The 18090-nt window shown below is 44.7% G+C and overlaps 1 protein-coding gene and 1 long non-coding RNA gene across 3 annotated transcripts; one reads left to right on the forward strand and one right to left on the reverse strand.

The window, feature by feature from the left end:
* The first annotated feature begins 1117 nt into the window (after positions 1-1117).
* Positions 1118-14131, forward strand: LOC139368966 (transmembrane 9 superfamily member 4). Its single transcript, XM_071108498.1, has 17 exons — positions 1118-1153; positions 3229-3342; positions 3987-4086; positions 4348-4504; positions 4605-4737; positions 6126-6249; positions 6429-6544; positions 6973-7155; positions 7391-7523; positions 7710-7791; positions 8455-8530; positions 8645-8728; positions 10028-10203; positions 10396-10459; positions 12440-12559; positions 12752-12841; positions 13090-14131. Exons 1-17 carry the CDS (start codon positions 1118-1120, stop codon positions 13237-13239), a joined length of 1938 nt encoding a protein of 645 aa, XP_070964599.1. The 3' UTR covers positions 13240-14131.
* A 1631-nt stretch (positions 14132-15762) lies between these two features.
* Positions 15763-16449, reverse strand: LOC139368967 (uncharacterized). 2 transcript variants are annotated; one of them, XR_011627024.1, is made up of 3 exons: positions 16144-16449; positions 15952-16063; positions 15763-15913 (listed from the first exon to the last, which is right to left on the reverse strand). It is a non-coding gene; the product is annotated as an uncharacterized lncRNA (long non-coding RNA). The 2 variants fall into 2 exon arrangements; XR_011627025.1 differs by having other exon boundaries at positions 15763-15799; positions 15878-16063.
* Positions 16450-18090: the final 1641 nt, after the last annotated feature.

Raw genomic sequence — 18090 nt, forward strand, 5'->3', positions numbered from 1 at the left:
GGAGATTTTATCAGATTTTTTAACAACCTGCTTGAAGTCAAACAAGCACAAACAATCTACATACAAACACATTTTGAACAGATGTACACTGAACATAAATATAAACACAACATGTAAAGTGTTGGTCCCATGTTTCATGAGCTGAAATAAAAGATCCCAGAAATGTTCCATATGCACAAAAAAGCTTATTTCTCTAAAATAAAAAAATAAAAATGTGTTTACATCCCTGTTAGCGAGCATTTCTCCTTTGCCAATATAATGGAATGGGCAGGCATACGCTACAGAAAGCGAACACAATTACATTTTAACAATGGCAATTTGAATGCACAGAGATACTGTGACAAGATCCTGGGGCCCATTGTAGCCGAGTGGTTAGATCATTTGATCAGTAACCGAAAGGTTGCTAGATTGAATCCCTGAGCCGACAAGGTAAAAATCTGTTGTTCGGCCCCTGAACGAGGCAGTTAACCCACTGTTCCTAGGCCGTCATTGTAAATAATATTTTTTTCTTAACTGAATTTCCTAGTTAAATAAAATAAAACTGTCATGCCATTCATCCGCCACCATAACCTCATGTTCCACCATGATAATGCAAGGATCTGTACACATTTCCTGGAAGCTAAAAATGTCCCAGTTCTTCCATGGCCTGCATACTCACCAGACATGTCACCCATTGAGCATGTTTGGAATGCTCTGGATTAACATGTACATCCAGCAACTTTTCAGTCATTGAAGAGGAGTGGGACAACATTCCACAGTCTGATCTACTCAATGCGAAGGAGAGGTGTCGTGCTGCATGAGGCAAATGGTGGTCACACCAGGTACTGACTGGTTTTCTGATCCACACCCCTACCTTTTTTTAAATAAAGGTATCTGTGACCAACAGATGCATATCTGTATTCCCAGTCATATGTGAAACACATAGATTAGTGCCTAATGAATGTATTTCAATTGACTTATTTCCATATATGAACTGTAACTCAGTAAAATCTTTGAAATTGTTGTATGCTTCGTTTATATTTTGTTCAGTATAAATTGCTGTTACTAGATGACACTAGCTAACTAGTTAGCACTCTCAACACATTTTGCTGCTAATGGGGATCACGTGACGTCACGAATGACACGTGTATTCAAGATGGCGGCCGCGGCGATGGTAAGTGAACAGGAAAAATATATATATATATATTATTCTTCCAACATCTGTTCCGCTATCTACCTTCAAATAGAAGCATGTGGTTGTGTTTATATACGACTGTGCTTTTTACCACGTGAAATTTAGAGTCATGATTTAACGACATTTATATGAGCTGTCTTTCTACATTGATTTGTCAACGGTGCAGCAAGCAGGGGATGTTGACGACGCTAGCCAGCCAAGACAACTTGTCAGCTACTGCTAACTAGATAGATGTCAGCTCAGCCCAAAAAATACAATGTACCTAACTAGCTAGTTACCTAGTTCGTACTCTGTATATGGAACAAACATGACATGTATTTCAATTGCAGTTAGACACAGGTCATTAATAATCTCGTTGTGACAGCGTTAGTAGCCCTTTGGCGTTGCTAGGCTAACGTTAGCTGGCTCTGCCAACAACACAACTATCCTTCTCTAACTTGCCTAGCTACGTACACGCTTGCTAAAAGTTGTACTGGAAATGCGAAACATAGGTAGCTTGCTAGTTAGTTTTTATGTTGCAGCTAGTTAGTTCGAGGACCAGAGCCCAGACAAAAGGGGGAAGTTTAACTAGGTAATGTTAGATGGTTAATGCTAACTAGTATGTGGCTGGCAACTAGTTAGCTATGCATTTCCGGGTTGATTTGTGTATTCTATAAGCTTAACCAAAGAGTATGTCCTTTCTTACAGTAACTATCTAGCTGCTGTTGCTTAGTCGACATGTCTCAACCATATATTTTATACAAGTGCTAGCTATTATCAGTGTGGAGATGTTTTCATGCACTCATTCGTATACAGAGGTATGTCACTCATTATTCATTTGAGACGAGATTGATATGATGCATTGGGTTTTTAAGTTTGTTTTGTTATTGTTTTCATCATCAACGGACTGCCGAGTGGCGCAGCGGTCTAAGGCACTGCATATGTGTTAGGCGGCAGGTAGCCTAGTGGTTAGAGAGTTGGACTAATAACCAAAAGGTTGCCAGATCAAATCCCTGAGCTGACAAGGTAGAAATCTGTCATTCTGCCCCTGAACAAGGCAGTTAACCCACTGTTCCCCGGTAGGCCGTCATTGTAAATAAGATTTTGTTCTTACCTGACTTGCCTAGTTAAATAAACAACAATTAAAAGAGACCCTGGTTCGAATCCAGGCTGTATCACAACCGGCTGTGATTGGGAGTCCACAATTGGCCCAGCGTCGTCCCGGTTTGGCCGTTGTAGGCCGTCATTGTAAATAATAATTTGTTCTTAACTGACTTGTCTAGTTAAATAAAAGTTACATTAAAAAAAAATCTACATTTACCTTTTTATGGTGTTAATGTTTCCCTGTCTATCACATAAATGCTCATCCTCACCCCTCCCAGACCAGTGCAATATGTATGGTTTTGGTCATACATTCATGGCTAGTGGTTGTGTAAACAAGCACTCCACACAGGAAAGGAAAATCAGGCTTGACTGGTGTGATATTAGTTAAGTGAAAGGGTGATATCCATCTCTCACTCTGTACTAATATTTGACATGCAGTTTTGTTACTGTAACAGTAAGTAAACCAGAAGATCCTGTTCAAACATTAGGCGTGTTCCTATACAATCATTGGGATGTGTAGACATAGTCTTTCATTTGTGACTGGTTAGATGTAGTCCTATGTAAAGTACAGTCTCAAAAGTTGTGTCTAAGTCATCAAGCCATCTTGGATTGTACTGTGTGTGTGTGCCCAGAAGGCTAGTAAATTTGGATTTGATTAAGATCACGACCTCTCTCTCTGTCTCTGTGTGTGTGTGTGTGAAACATTAGTCCCACCTTTACATATCCCAAAGGCATCTCCAGTCCATTGATTTCTTAATGTCTAAAGCAGCTATGTGGCAACAGGGTCGTTCAATATCAATTCAAATGTGTCAACTCTGAGCAACTCTTATCTACTGAGTGTTTTGGTATTCAGCTCCAAAAAAAGTCACCTTCTGACCTCCTTCTGCCAGGGGCAAACATTTTAGTTCTAATCAAAAGCTTCTTCGTATAGATTGACCAACTAGTCCATTGACTGTTTTGTTGTGTTGAAGGAGACGTGGTTGGCCCTGCTGCTGTTGTCCATGTTGCCTGGAGGGGTCCAGTCCTTTTACGTGCCTGGAGTTGCTCCTATGAACTTCCACCAGAACAGTGCTGTAGAGATTAAGGTAAGTTAAACAACCAAACCTTTTTAGCCTAGTTCTAGCCCTCTTATGCTTCATCGGGTATATAATACTCTATTCTGCTTTGGCTTGTTGTGGTTTCACTAAGTTAGTTAGCATATTTTTGGGGGGGTTTTCTAGGTATGATGAAGGACTAAAGCTTGTTAGCTCCAAGGCAGACTGGGGTGGATACTAGTATTGGTTGTGTAGCCTATTGGCATGTGTTTGGCAGGTCAGTCAGTCAGTCACTCAATTAATACTATATCATCTACTGCATCTTTATGTAATACATGTATCACTAGCCACTTTAAACTATGCCACTTTGTTTACATACTCATCTCATATGTATATACTGCACTCAATACCATCTACTGCATCTTGCCTATGCCGCTCTGTACCATCACTCATTCATATATCTTTATGTACATATTCTTTATCCCCTTACACTTGTGTCTATAAGGTAGTAGTTTTGAAATTGTTAGCTAGATTACTTGTTGGTTATTACTGCATTGTCGGAACTAGAAGCACAAGCATTTCGCTACACTCGCATTAACATCTGCTAACCATGTGTATGTGACAAATAAAATTTGATTTTGATTTGAATTGAATGTGGCCCACTGATTTTCCTCCCCCCCCACCCCACCCACCAGGCCGTGAAGCTGACCAGCTCCCGGACTCAGCTTCCCTATGAATACTACTCCCTGCCCTTCTGTCAGCCTGATAAAGTGGTCTACAAAGCAGAGAACCTGGGTGAGTAAGCAGCTCTCTCTGTTCTCCTCACGTGTAGAAGTGTTGTTCTATGCATCTTGTCATCGTTTGGAATGTTTCCTGTGTTGTGTACAGTGTTCTAAAGCATTGATTTGTGTTGTCTTTGTATGGGATTCAGAGTAATCTGTTACGCATAAAGACCCACACCATGAACTCCTACTAAGTGTGTGTGTGTGTGTGTGTGTGTGTGTGTGTGTGTGTGTGTGTGTGTGTGTGTGTGTGTGTGTGTGTGTGTGTGTACAGGGGAGGTGTTACGCGGGGATCGTATTGTGAACACCCCCTACTCGGTACTCATGACCCAGGACAGGAAGTGTAAGGTGGTTTGTGCCAAGCTGAAACTCAACGTGCAGCAGAGCAAGCTTGTGGCTGAGCGCATCCAGGAAGAGTACTATGTTCACCTGTGAGTACCCTTCCTTCCTCATTACTCTGTCCAGTAGTCGGGTGACTGTGTAAGTAAGATGCTGCTGTAGGCTTCATGTTAATCCTGTCTATAAACTCAGCATCGCAGACAACCTCCCAGTGGCCACGCGACTGGAGTTCTACCCCAACAAAGAGGCAGAGGAGGAGAAGGATGTGGTGAAGGATGTTCAGTTTGAACACGGCTACAGACTGGGCTTCACTGAGAGCAGCAAGGTACAGAACCTGCTTGCTAGTTAAAGCATGGAGAGAGAGTATGGACACATCCGTATGAGATTAGGGGAGTGGAGACTCTGAATTTTGCTTGTCTATTACAGAACAGCTCTTGTTGTCCAGTAGTTATGTTTAGTGTATAAACCTTTGCATTCTGTAGTCTCTCTACTATAGTTCTACCTACATACAGTTGAAGTCGGAAGTTTACAAACACTTAGGTCAGAGTCAGTAACTTGTTTTTCAACCACTCCACAAATTTCTTGTTAACAAACTATAGTTTTGGCAAGTCGGTCACATCTACTTTGTGCATGACAAGTTATTTGGAAAAGTCCAAATCAATCCCAGAACAGCAGCAAAGGACCTTGTGAAGATGCTGGAGGAAACATGTACAAAAGTATCTATATCCATATATCTTATATCGACATAACCTGAAAGGCCGCTCAGCAAGGAAGAAGCCGCTACTCCAAAACCGGCATTAAAAAAAGCCAGACTACTGTTTGCAAATGCACGTGGGGACAAAGATCGTACTTTTTGGAGAAATGTCATCTGGTCTGATGAAACAAAAATAGAACTGTTTGGCCATAATGACCATCATTATGTTTGGAGGGAAAAGGGGAAGGCTTGCAAGCCGAAGAACACCATCCCAACTGTGAAGCATGGGGGTGGCAGCATCATGTTGTGGGGGTGCTTTGCTGCAGGAGGGACTGGTGCAGTTTACAAAATAGATGGCATCATGAGGTAGGATCTATTTTGCGGATATATTGAAGCAACATCTATCATATATTAGTCAGGAAGTTAAAGCTTGGTCGCAAATGGGTCTTCCAAATGGACAATGACCCCAAGCCTACTTCCAAAGTTGTGGCAGAATGGCTTAAGGACAACAAAGTCAAGGTATTGGAGTGGCCATCACAAAGCCCTGAACTCAGTCCTATAGAAAAGTTGTGGGCAGAACTGAAAAAGCGTGTTTGAGCAAGGAGGCCTACACACCTGACTCAGTTAGACCTGCTCTGTCAGTAGGAATGGGCCAAGATTCACCCGACTTATTGTGGGAAGCTTGTGGAAGGCTACCCAAAGCGTTTGACCCGAGTTAAACAATTTAAAGGCAATGCTACCGAACACTAATTACATACAATTAGTATATGTAAACTTCTGACCCACTGGGAATGTGATGAAAGAAATAAAATCTGAAATCATTTTCTCTACTATTATTCTGACATTTCACATTCTTAAAATAAAGTGGTGAACCTAACTGACCTAAGACGGGGAATTTTTATTAGGATTAAATATCAGGAATTGTGAAACTGAGTTTAAATGTATTTGGCTAAAGTGTATGTAAACTTCCCGACTTCAACTGTAACCACGTGTCCTTCATTCTGTTCTCTCTACTATAGTTCTACCTTCACAACCACCTGTCTTTCATCATCTACTACCACAAGGAGAAGCTGGAGGAGGAGGAAGAGCACAACTACAGAGTTGTACGTTTTGAGGTGGTTCCCCAGAGTGTGAAGGTGGAGGGTAAGTTGAGCTGGTTCTCCCCAGTGTACAGGTGAAGTTACACAGCACCCTGTCCTGTCTGAGGTACGAACGGTTTATTCCAGCCCAATAAACACAGAGACAAGCGTTAGATAATACAGCCTGTGTTGCTATCCTTCCCTTCCTATTTGTTAATTGTCTCTGTCTGGATCCTTTTGCAGACCTGAAGGCTGATAAGGGGCTGTGTACCCTGCCTGAGGCCACTAACTCAGCTCCTCAGGAGATTGACCCCTCCAAGGAGAATGAGGTTCTCTTCACCTACTCTGTCCGCTGGGAGGTAAGTGGCACGGTCCTTCTCTGTGTGGCCCTTCTCTGTGTGGCCCTTCTCTGTGTGGCCCTTCTCTGTGTGGCCCTTCTCTGTGTGGCCCTTCTCTGTGTGGCCCTTCTTTAGGTCCCAGAGTCTAAGCAACAGTAAAGATTTAGAATTGTTATCTGTAAAGTGTTGAGATGTTGGGATACACTTGAAATAAAATGGGACTTGACTTGGCTAGCTACATTGTTGGTAGGGGTCCTCTTCACTGAGGAATGTGCTTATTTATGATGGTTCTTTTGTGTTTTCTAGGCTCCTGCCTTGATTATGTAATTGCTTGTCTTCTAATGGAAGGTTCTCTAGACAAAGATCCCTTGGTCTCGTTGGGACTCTGCCTAAAGAATTATCAATGGCCTGACTTGACCCCCTGTTTGTCTCTCCCTCCTCCCCTGTAGGAGAGCCAGGTGAAGTGGGCATCTCGCTGGGACACCTACCTGACCATGAGCGACGTGCAGATCCACTGGTTCTCCATCGTCAACTCAGTGGTGGTGGTCTTCTTCCTCTCTGGGATCCTCAGTATGATCATCATCAGGACCCTGAGGAAGGACATCGCCAACTACAACAGAGAGGATGACATAGTAAGAGACCCCACTCACTCTGCTAAACATGACATGGCTTTGGCATTTGACGTGTGTGTGTGTGTGTGTGTGTGTGTGTCTGCAGCTGCAGGGAGAGTCTCGGTTAAATAATTGTGAGACTAAAGAGATTAGGATTTAAAATGTGCCATATGTCCACCCTCTCGAGATGAGTATTTACTTCCTGTTGTGGGTAGTATGTCTCTAAGATATCTTGACCAATGCCTATCTTCGATAGGAGGACACCATGGAGGAGTCGGGCTGGAAGAATGTCCATGGTGACGTGTTCAGACCTCCACAGTATCCCATGATCCTCAGCTCTCTGCTGGGCTCAGGCATACAGCTCTTCTGCATGATTCTCATCGTCATCTGTGAGTGTGATCTGTAAACAAGACTTCTAGAACCTCGTTTCAAAAGCACTCTTATCTACCAACTGCCGTTTTTCACCAAGGAATTGTAATCTCTGGATTTGGTCCAGCCACTACAGCTGGAGACGAAAGCCTGGTCGCCTGTGTGTCTCTGTGACGTGGAGCTGTTGTGTTTTATCTGTCCTGTAGTCGTGGCCATGTTGGGGATGCTGTCTCCTTCCAGTAGAGGGGCCCTGATGACCACTTCCTGCTTTCTGTTCATGTTCATGGGGTAAGACGAGAGAGTCGCCCTCCTTATGTCTCAGGCCCAATCCCAAAATGGACCCCTATGCACTTGTGGAGATCTGAGAGGATGTGTTGGGTGTAAGCGATACGGTAAATTGCTCAACCATGCCGCATCTCTGATAGGCTAGTTGGAACTTTCACCATATTACTTATACCAATCAAATCCTCACAAATCTTCAAGTGCATAGGGGTCCATTTTGGGATTGGGACTGAGACATAAGGAGGGTGACTCTCTCTGTTTGGGATTGGGCCTGAGACATGAGGAGGGTGACTCTCTCTGTTTGGGATTGGGCCTGAGACATAAGGAGGGTGACTTTCTGTTTGGGATTGGGCCTGAGACATAAGGAGGGTGACTCTCTCTGTTTGGGATTGGGCCTGAGACATAAGGAGGGTGACTTTCTGTTTGGGATTGGGCCTGAGACATAAGGAGGGTGACTCTCTCTGTTTGGGATTGGGCCTGAGACGTAAGGAGGGGGACTCTCTCTGTTTGGGATTGGGCCTGAGACATAAGGAGGGTGACTCTCTCTGTTTGGGATTGGGCCTGAGACGTAAGGAGGGGGACTCTCTGTTTGGGATTGGGCCTCTGGCTGTGCTCTGTCTGCTGTCTATACACTGGGAGAGGCATCACTATGACTGTCTTTGCTTCCAGTGTGTTTGGTGGATACTTCGCTGGCAGACTCTACCGCACGCTGAAAGGTCATCGGTGGAAGAAGGGTGCTTTCTGTGTGAGTATTTCAAATGAACACTATCAATGACTAATGACATATTATTTCTAATCAAACTTCGTGTCCGGTTGCCTTCTATTCATGTGTGACTGCGTGTTTCTGCTGTGCCTGCAGACGGCCACTCTGTACCCGGCTGTGGTCTTCTCCATCTGCTTCGTCCTCAACTGTTTCATCTGGGGAGAGCACTCGTCTGGAGCTGTGAGCTAGCTAGTCTCCTACATACAGGCCCACTGTATATCAACACATTCACTGTCTATAGGAGTGCTGTCTATAGGAGCGCTGTCTATAGGACCACTGTCTATCAACACATTCACTGTCTATAGGAGCGCTGTCTATAGGAGCGCTGTCTATAGGAGCGCTGTCTATAGGAGCGCTGTCTATAGGAGCGCTGTCTATCAACACATTCACTGTCTATAGGAGCGCTGTCTATAGGAGCGCTGTCTATAGGAGCGCTGTCTATCAACACATTCACTGTCTATAGGACCGCTGTCTATAGGACCACTGTCTATAGGAGCGCTGTCTATAGGAGCGCTGTCTATCAACACATTCACTGTCTATAGGAGCGCTGTCTATAGGAGCGCTGTCTATAGGACCACTGTATAGCAACACATTCACTGTCTATAGGAGCGCTGTCTATAGGAGCGCTGTCTATAGGACCACTGTCTATAGGAGCGCTGTCTATAGGACCACTGTATAGCAACACATTCGCTGTCTATAGGACCACTGTCTAGTCTATAGGACCACTGTCTATCAACACATTCACTGTCTATAGGACCACTGTCTAGTCTATAGGACCACTGTCTATCAACACATTCACTGTCTATAGGACCGCTGTCTAGTCTATAGGACCACTGTCTAGTCTATAGGACCACTGTCTATCAACACATTCACTGTCAATAGGACCGCTGTCTATAGGACCACTGTATAGCAACACATTCACTGTCTATAGGACCACTGTCTATAGGACCACTGTATAGCAACACATTCACTGTCTATAGGACCACTGTCTAGTCTATAGGACCACTGTCTATCAACACATTCACTGTCTATAGGACCACTGTCTAGTCTATAGGACCACTGTCTATCAACACATTCACTGTCTATAGGACCGCTGTCTAGTCTATAGGACCACTGTCTAGTCTATAGGACCACTGTCTATCAACACATTCACTGTCAATAGGACCGCTGTCTATAGGACCACTGTATAGCAACACATTCACTGTCTATAGGACCACTGTCTATAGGACCACTGTATAGCAACACATTCACTGTCTATAGGACCACTGTCTATAGGACCACTGTATTTGACCCAGAGAGGGCCATTAGTTTTTCACACGAGACATAGAAAATATATTCAAATCCACATGCTTTACAATTCTCCACAATGATCCAGAATACACGTGTTCCCTGAATTTCATCAACACATTCAGTCTACCGCCCTCAGAGCAAGGACAGGTGTTGTGGACCATCTCAACATGTGTCGTCTTCCCTCCTCAGGTCCCCTTCACCACCATGCTGGCTCTACTCTGCATGTGGTTCGGTATCTCCATGCCGCTGGTCTACTTGGGCTACTACTTTGGCTTCCGCAAGCAGCCGTACGATAACCCCGTCCGCACCAATCAGATCCCTCGCCAGGTGCCTGAGCAGCGCTGGTACATGAACAAGTTTGTGGGGTGAGTGTACTTGTCAAGCCTGCCTACTGCTCTGCAGCAATCCATGTATACTCGTCTTTTCGTGTAGAACGTCCTCTTATATTCAGTCGTAGAAGTTCATTAAACACAGTCGTTTGGATGAACAGTGTTTTGATAGTGTTTTGTTTTCAGTGGGTTTAAATTCTTTAAATTTTCTCTTTTCCCTTCCCGAAGAATTCTGATGGCTGGGATACTACCGTTTGGTGCCATGTTCATTGAACTCTTCTTCATTTTCAGTGTGAGTAGAAATCCTCTCCTATTAGCCTGTTGGAATTTCCAGGTGAACAAACAAGAGAGTCAATCAGAAATCATTGCAGTTTATTATATAAAGGCGTCACTGTATGGTGAATGGCTCTGAGCCGTTTTAGCTGTAGAAACAAAATGCATCTTCTATCGTTTCTTAAGACCGACAATAACTTTTGAACTTCACGTCAGCAATCACTAACCTCAATTCCGGCTTCGACTTTGACTCATCTTCCCAGGGTTCTTTGTGTACCGCTGACCCAATCTTTGGGCCACCCAAGAGGAGAAATAGGCGGGGGGAAAGGCAGGAGAGGGGTGTGCTGTTGAGACTTAAGGCGAACGAAAAGAGGCCACCGCTGTGTTCAGTCACTTGATTAATAAAACGGATGACCTCCGATCGCGGATTTGCTAACAACAGGACTCTCATAACAGCAATATGTTTTTCTGAAGATGGCCCTGGAGGGGTATCCAAGTCGATGGGTTCTCCATTCACCGAGCAGACAGGAGATTGGATTCAGAGGAATCCAGAGGGGGAAGTCTCTTCAACAACAGTTGGTGTGTTCTACAGCTGCACCATCGAGAGCATCTTGACTGGCCGCATCACCGCCTGGTACGGCAACTGCTTGGCGTCAGTCTGCAAGGCGCTACAGAGGGTTGTACGTACGGCGCAGTCCATCACTGGGGCTTAGCTCCCTGCCATCCAGGAGCTCTGTACCAGGCGGTGTAAGAGGAAGGCCCTAAAAAATGTCAAAGGCTCCAGCCATCCCAAGTTCCGATGGCACGTTGTGTTAGCTAATCCAAGTTTATCATTTTAAAAGGCTAACTGATCATTAGAAAACCCTTTTGCAAGTATGTTAGCAAAGCTGAAAACTGTTGTTCTGATTGAAGAAGCAATAAAACTGTCCTTCTTTGGACTAGTATCTGGAGCATCAGATGCCCTTAAGCGAGGCACTTAACCCTAATTGCTCCTGTAAATCCCTCTGGGTGACATTGTCTGCTAAGTTATATATATTTTTTAAATGTATCTGGTCAACACTCAAAACCACGGGACCGGATGGTATTCCAGGGTGCGTTCTCAGAGCATGCTCAGGCCAGCTGTCAGGCATCTCTAGTCATTTTCAACCTCTCCTTGTTCCAGTCTGTGATTTCCCCACAAGTTGACCACCATCATTCCTGTCCCCAAGAACTCTTAAGGCTACCTGCCACAATGACTAGCACCCTGTAGCAGTCCTCTGTAATCATGAAGTGCTTTAAGAGGCTGCTTATGGCACATCAACTCCAGCCACCCTAGACCCAACAGATGATGCCATCTCCACTGCGATCTACTACCTGGGCAAAAGGAACACCTATGTGAGAATGCTGTTCATCGACTACAGCTCAGCGTTTAACACCATAATGCCTTCTCAAGTTCATCACTAAGCTCAGGACCCAGGGACTGAGCACCTCCCTCTACAACTGGATCCTGGACTTCGTCATGGGCCAGGTGGTGAAAGTAGGCAACAACACTTCTGCCACGCTGAACCTCAACACGGGGGGCCCTTCGGGGGTTTGTGCTTAGCCCCTTCCTCCCTTGGTGGCCAAGCACCACTCCAACTCTCAACTTTGCTGACGACACTGCAGTGGTAGGCCTGATCACCAACGGCGATGAGACAGCCTATAGGGAAGAGGTTGGAGACTTGGCAGTGTAGTGCCAGGACAACAACCTCTCCCTTTAGCAAGAAAGACCAAGGAGTTGATTGTGGACCACAGGAAACAACTCGATCCACATTGATGGGCCGCAGCAGAAGAAGAACCAATCAAATCAGATCTGTACGTGGCCCTGGTCTAACCCATGTTGTCTCTGCTGTACGTGGCCCTGGTCTAACCCATGTTGTCTCTGCTGTACGTGGCCCTGGTCTAACCCATGTTGTCTCTGCTGTACGTGGCCCTGGTCTACAAGGTGTTTGTCTGACTGTAAGCTGTTCTCCCTCTGCAGGCCATCTGGGAGAACCAGTTCTACTACCTGTTTGGTTTCCTCTTCCTGGTGTTCATCATCCTGGTGGTGTCCTGCTCCCAGATTAGTATCGTCATGGTCTACTTCCAGCTCTGTGCGGAGGTGAGACGGGGGCCCTGCTGTGTGGGTGTATAGATGGGGCTTTTGCATAGTAAAAACATTGTGTGTGTGTGAAGAGAAGTTCAGAGACAGTGGAACTGGATAGAGAAGACGGGTGGTATGATGAGTGGGTCGCTCCACTAGTTGTGACGTCCCAGAGTTGCCAACTGTCTTGTCTTGTCTTGTCTCCTGTAGGACTACCGGTGGTGGTGGAGGACCTTCCTGGTATCAGGGGGCTCAGCCTTCTACGTCCTTGTTTACGCCATTTTCTACTTTGTCAACAAGGTAAATGTCAAAGACTTATTGAGATGAGGTTTGAAAGCTATTTTTTTATTTTTTTTATTTTTATTTAAGCATGCTTAGATTGGCTGGTAGCTGCTTAGATTGGCTGGTAGCTGCTTAGATTGGCTGGTAGCTGCTTAGATTGGCTGGTAGCTGCTTAGATTGGCTGGTAGCTGCTTAGATTGGCTGGTAGCTGCTTAGATTGGCTGGTAGCTGTCTAACAACAAGTTGACGTTGTGTTTCTCTTCCAGCTGGACATCGTGGAGTTTATTCCTTCCCTGTTGTACTTTGGCTACACGGCTCTCATGGTCCTGTCCTTCTGGCTCCTTACAGGGACCATCGGTTTTTACGCAGCGTACATGTTCATACGGAAGATCTACGCTGCCGTCAAAATCGACTGAGTTTGTTTCTGCTGCTTTTTTTTATTTTTTGTTGCCACATTTTCTTGTTCGGTTTTAATTTTTGTCTTCTTCGTGTCCAGCAAACACTGACTTCTGTGTATGGAAGGAAGGAAGCATGAGGTGGGTTTTGTGGAACAGTGCCACCCACAGGCATAGGGAGAGAACAGCAAGATGATGCTGCCTGCTAGCTCGACGCTCCCCCCCCCTCCCTCCGTTATTGGTGTCCACAGAGACAGAGTTCCTCTGGGACAGTCCATGTTTTTCCTGTGGTTCACCTTGGACGCAACATGGGCCAAAGCATGTCAATTGAATTGAGTCTCTGTGTGTTTTAGTGTCTCTGCTTTTTTTGGAAGTTGGACAATCAATGAAGTGCATTGGTTCAGAACTTCACTTTGTTTTAAAATCAGTTCTCTGTAAAGATGTTTTAGTCTGACCTATGTCTCTGTTTCTTTCTCGCTCTCTCTGTCTTTCGGTCTCTCTGTGTCTGTCGGTCTCTGTGTGTGTGTCTCTCTGTCTGTGTGTTAGTTAGTAAGGTTAGTTTATTTGAGTTTATAATCTTTATTCCAGATGGTTGGGAGGTCACATGGTGGTAATGGCACTAAAAATGATTTTGTTTAGTTTGGAAATGGAAATGTAACATTGGAACAAGGATATTACAGTATTCTGTTTTTATTGCGGTTTCCATGTCCTGATGTGACCACTTCAACCACAACTAAAAAAATCAGAATCCAAATGTTTTTCCTGGAGAGAGAAAACAATCTCTCACATTGAGGTAACTGATTGTGTAAAAGGAAATTCTCCTCCGTGATCAATTCATCTGATGTTGCTAGGGAAGTCGTTGAGGCTTAAGGTGGTTTTAAATATTAAATGTTATGGAACAACAACAAAAAAAGTCAATGTTGATGGAAAAGTAGCATTTCTCATCTTCAAATCACCTTTTCTAGTTTATGAGCTTTAGCCTTAGGGAAAAACGACTTGTTTTAAAACGGTTGGACACCATTACATTACGAGTCAATGTAAACAGCTCCATGGTCTCACTGAACTATGCATTTTTTTGAGGGGGGGGGGGGGGTGAGATTGATGTTTTGTTTTGAACACCTAGTTCAGTGAGACACACCTGCTATTCTAACTGAAGTTATCGGTGTCGGGTTATCCCTGAGCATCAATGTCTCTACTAGGATCGCCTTAGCAACACAGAGTTCTGTCAATGAGCCTCTGAATGGAGCACAGTTGTTTCCCATAAACAACCTCTAAATTAAGGACGGTTGTGTTTCCCATAAACAACAGGCCCAATCAGTACTGTACAAGGTTGACAATGTGTTTTAGATTCAGTGGATAGGAATGAGCTGGTCCTTCACTGTGTTGACTCTATCTGGCTGTCTTTACACAAGTAGCCCACTTCTGATATTTTCCCCAATTATTGGCAAAAGAGCTTATCTGATTGGTCAAAATGCCAATTATTGGCAAAAGAGCTGATCTGATTGGTCAAAATGCCAATTATTGGCAAAAGAGCTGATCTGATTGGTCAAAATACCAATTATTGGCAAAAGAGCTGAATTGGCCTGCCTGTGTAAACACCGGCTCTGTTACCCAGAGTTAGAGTTTCCCACCGGGGCTTCACACCGTCTTGTAGCTGGAGTTCCTCTGAAGGCTGAGACTGACATGCTGAACATTCTGCCTGTTGAAACACTGGCCCGACACAACAGATAGAATGTTCCTTTTGTGGTGTTGGGGACTAAAAACATTAAAGACCTTTCTATCTTGGGCCTATTTTACTCTGTCTCTGATTACACTGGCAGCCCAATTCTTTTATTATTTTTTTTTTTAATCTAAGATGATCTGATTGGTCAAAAGAGAAGAAGAAAAATGTATCAGAATTGAGCTGCCGGTGTAAACGAAGGCTATAAAACGTTATTCTCAGTGCCAGTTTCCCAGGCCCAGATTAAGCCAAGTCCTGCACCAAAAATGATGATCCATGGACCTTTTTAAGTCCAGGAAAAGGTTTAAATAAAATTGAGAGCTGAGCTTTCAGGAACATAACCTTCAGGTCAACATTACTACCCCACTAGATTCTTCACCTGTTTTTGTTGTTGTTGATTAAAGAGCATAGAAACAGTCTGGAAGAGGTGTGATTTTCGCACAGCAGAGGGTGTTGGGATAGAACTGCACTGGAAGAGAAAGGGAGGGAACCGGTGCTGAGAGGGAAAGGGAGGGAACCGGTGCTGAGAGGGAAAGGGAGGGAACCGGTGCTGAGAGGGAAAGGGAGGGAACCGGTGCTGAGAGGGAAAGGGAGGGAACCGGTGCTGAGAGGGAAAGGGAGGGAACCGGTGCTGAGAGGGAAAGGGAGGGAACCGGTGCTGAGAGGGAATTACTCCATTCTGGGTGAATGATAATACAGTGAACCACTGAATGAATCATACCTCTCTCTGCCTCCTGTCTCCACTTTCCCTTAACAGCTTATCTCTGCATCTCTCTCACATTCACCTCCACATTATCCCATCAGCCATCTCTCTCACATTCACCTCTACATTATCCCATCAGCCATCTCTCTCACATTCACCTCCACATTATCCCATCAGCCATCTCTCTCACATTCACCTCCACATTATCACATCAGCCATCTCTCTCTCACATTCACCGCTACATTATCCCATTGGCCATCTCTCACATTCACCTCTACATTATCCTATTGGCCATCTCTCTCACATTCACCTCTACATTATCCCTTTGGCCATCTCTCTCACATTCACCTCTACATTATCCCTTTGGCCATCTCTCTCACATTCACCTCTACATTATCCCATTGGCCATCTCTCACATTCCCCTCTACATTATCCCATCGGCCATCTCTCTCACATTCACCTCTACATTATCCCATCAGCCATCTCTCTCTCTCACATTCACCTCTACATTATCCCATCAGTCTTTTCCTCCCCTCTGCCAGTGTCTGAAAGTGTTCCTGATCCACAGACAGACTTCCTCACCTGGGCCCATCAAACAAAATTTCAGGAGAGAAATTTCTACAGATGTTCTTTTGATTGACATGAGCTGTGTATGTGTGTGTGAATGACATTCTACTATGTATGTAAATGCAAAGCGCTGTTTTGGTTGGGGTTTTTTTCTCCTGTTGTGGGGCTCTGACTGTATGTATAAAGATCATGTCATTGTTTTAGCCAAAAGCATGGTTTTTAAGAAACTTTTATTTGTCTTTTTTCCCCACGTTTTCTTTACAGAATGTCCAGTTATATAATGTATGAAACAATTAAAGTGCTGATTCGTTGGAATTTAAATAAGTCTCCTTTTTTTTTATCTATTCATTTATGCCATAAATGGTTGTCTGCTGGGATTTTGTGCGTGTTCATTTTACATTCACTAGATAAAGCCAGAGTAATGCTGAAGTGCCATTGTCGTGGTGTCTCTATGCTGTGTGTCTTGGGGGTTGGTATCAGATTACACATTGTGTATTAAAACCATTTTTGAGTTCTCTTTCATTTTTTTTATCTATAGCAGTCTGTATCCTGTAAATGTAGGAGAGAGTTCCTATTAGTGTAGGTATACAAACTCAGCAAAAACAAATGTCGTCTCACTGTCAACTGTGTTTTATTTTCAGTTAACTTAACATGTGTAAATATCATATGAATATCAGATTCAACAACTGAGACATAAACTGAACAAGTTCCACAGACATGTGACTAACAGAAATGTGTCCCTGAACAAAGAGGGGGTCAAAATCAAAAGTAACAGTCAGTATCTGGTGTGACCACCAGCTGCGTTAAGTACTGCAGTGCATCTCCTCCTCATGGACTGCACCAGATTTGCCGGTTCTTGCTGTGAGATGTTACCCCACACTTCCACCAAGGCACCTGCAAGTTTCCAGACATTTCTGGGGGGGAATGGCCCTAGCCCACACCCTCCAATCCAACAGGTCCCAGACGTGCTCAATGGGATTGAGATCCAGGGTCTTCGCTGGCCATGGCAGAACAATTACATTCCTGTCTAGCAGGAAATCACACACAGAACGAGCAGTATGACTGGTGGCATTGTCATGCTGGAGGGTCATGTCAGGATGAGTCTGCAGGAAGGGTACCACATGAGGGAGGAGGATATCTTCCCTGTGACGCACAGCGTTGAGATCGCCTGCAATGACAACAAGCTCAGTCCAATGATGCTGTGACACACTGCCCCAGAACATGACGGACCCTCCACCTCCAATTTGATCCCGCTCCAGAGTACAGGCCTCGGTGTAACGCTCGTCCCTTCGACAATAAACGTGAATCCGACCATCACCCCTGGTGAGACAAAACCGCAACTCATCAGTGAAGAGCACTTTTTGCCAGTCCTGTCTGGTCCAGCGAAGGTGGGTTTGTGCCCATAGGCGACGTTGTTGCCGGTGATGTTTGGTGAGAACAAGCCTACAAGCCCTCAGTCCAGCCTCTCTCAGCCTATTGCGGACAGTCTCAGCACTGATGGAGGGATTGTGTGTTCCTGGTGTAACTCGGGCAGTTGTTGCCATCCTGTACCTGTACCTGATGTTCGGATGTACCGATCCTGTGCAGGTGTTGTTAAACGTGGTCTGCCACTGCGAGGACGATCAGCTGTCCGTCCTGTCTCCCTGTAGCGCTGTCTTAGGCATCTCACAGTACGGACATTGCAATTTATTGCCCTGGCCACATCTGCAGTCCTCATGCCTCCTTGCAGCATGCCTAAGGCACGTTCACACAGATGAGCAGGGACCCTGGGCATCTTTCTTTTGATGTTTTTCAGAGTCAGTAGAAAGGCCTCTTTAGTGTCTTAAGTTTTCATAACTGTGACCTTAATTGCCTACCGTCTGTAAGTTGTTAGTGTCTTAAC

The sequence above is a fragment of the Oncorhynchus clarkii genome, chromosome 16 (assembly GCF_045791955.1).
Source record: "Oncorhynchus clarkii lewisi isolate Uvic-CL-2024 chromosome 16, UVic_Ocla_1.0, whole genome shotgun sequence".
In the NCBI taxonomy this organism is placed as follows: domain Eukaryota; kingdom Metazoa; phylum Chordata; class Actinopteri; order Salmoniformes; family Salmonidae; genus Oncorhynchus; species Oncorhynchus clarkii.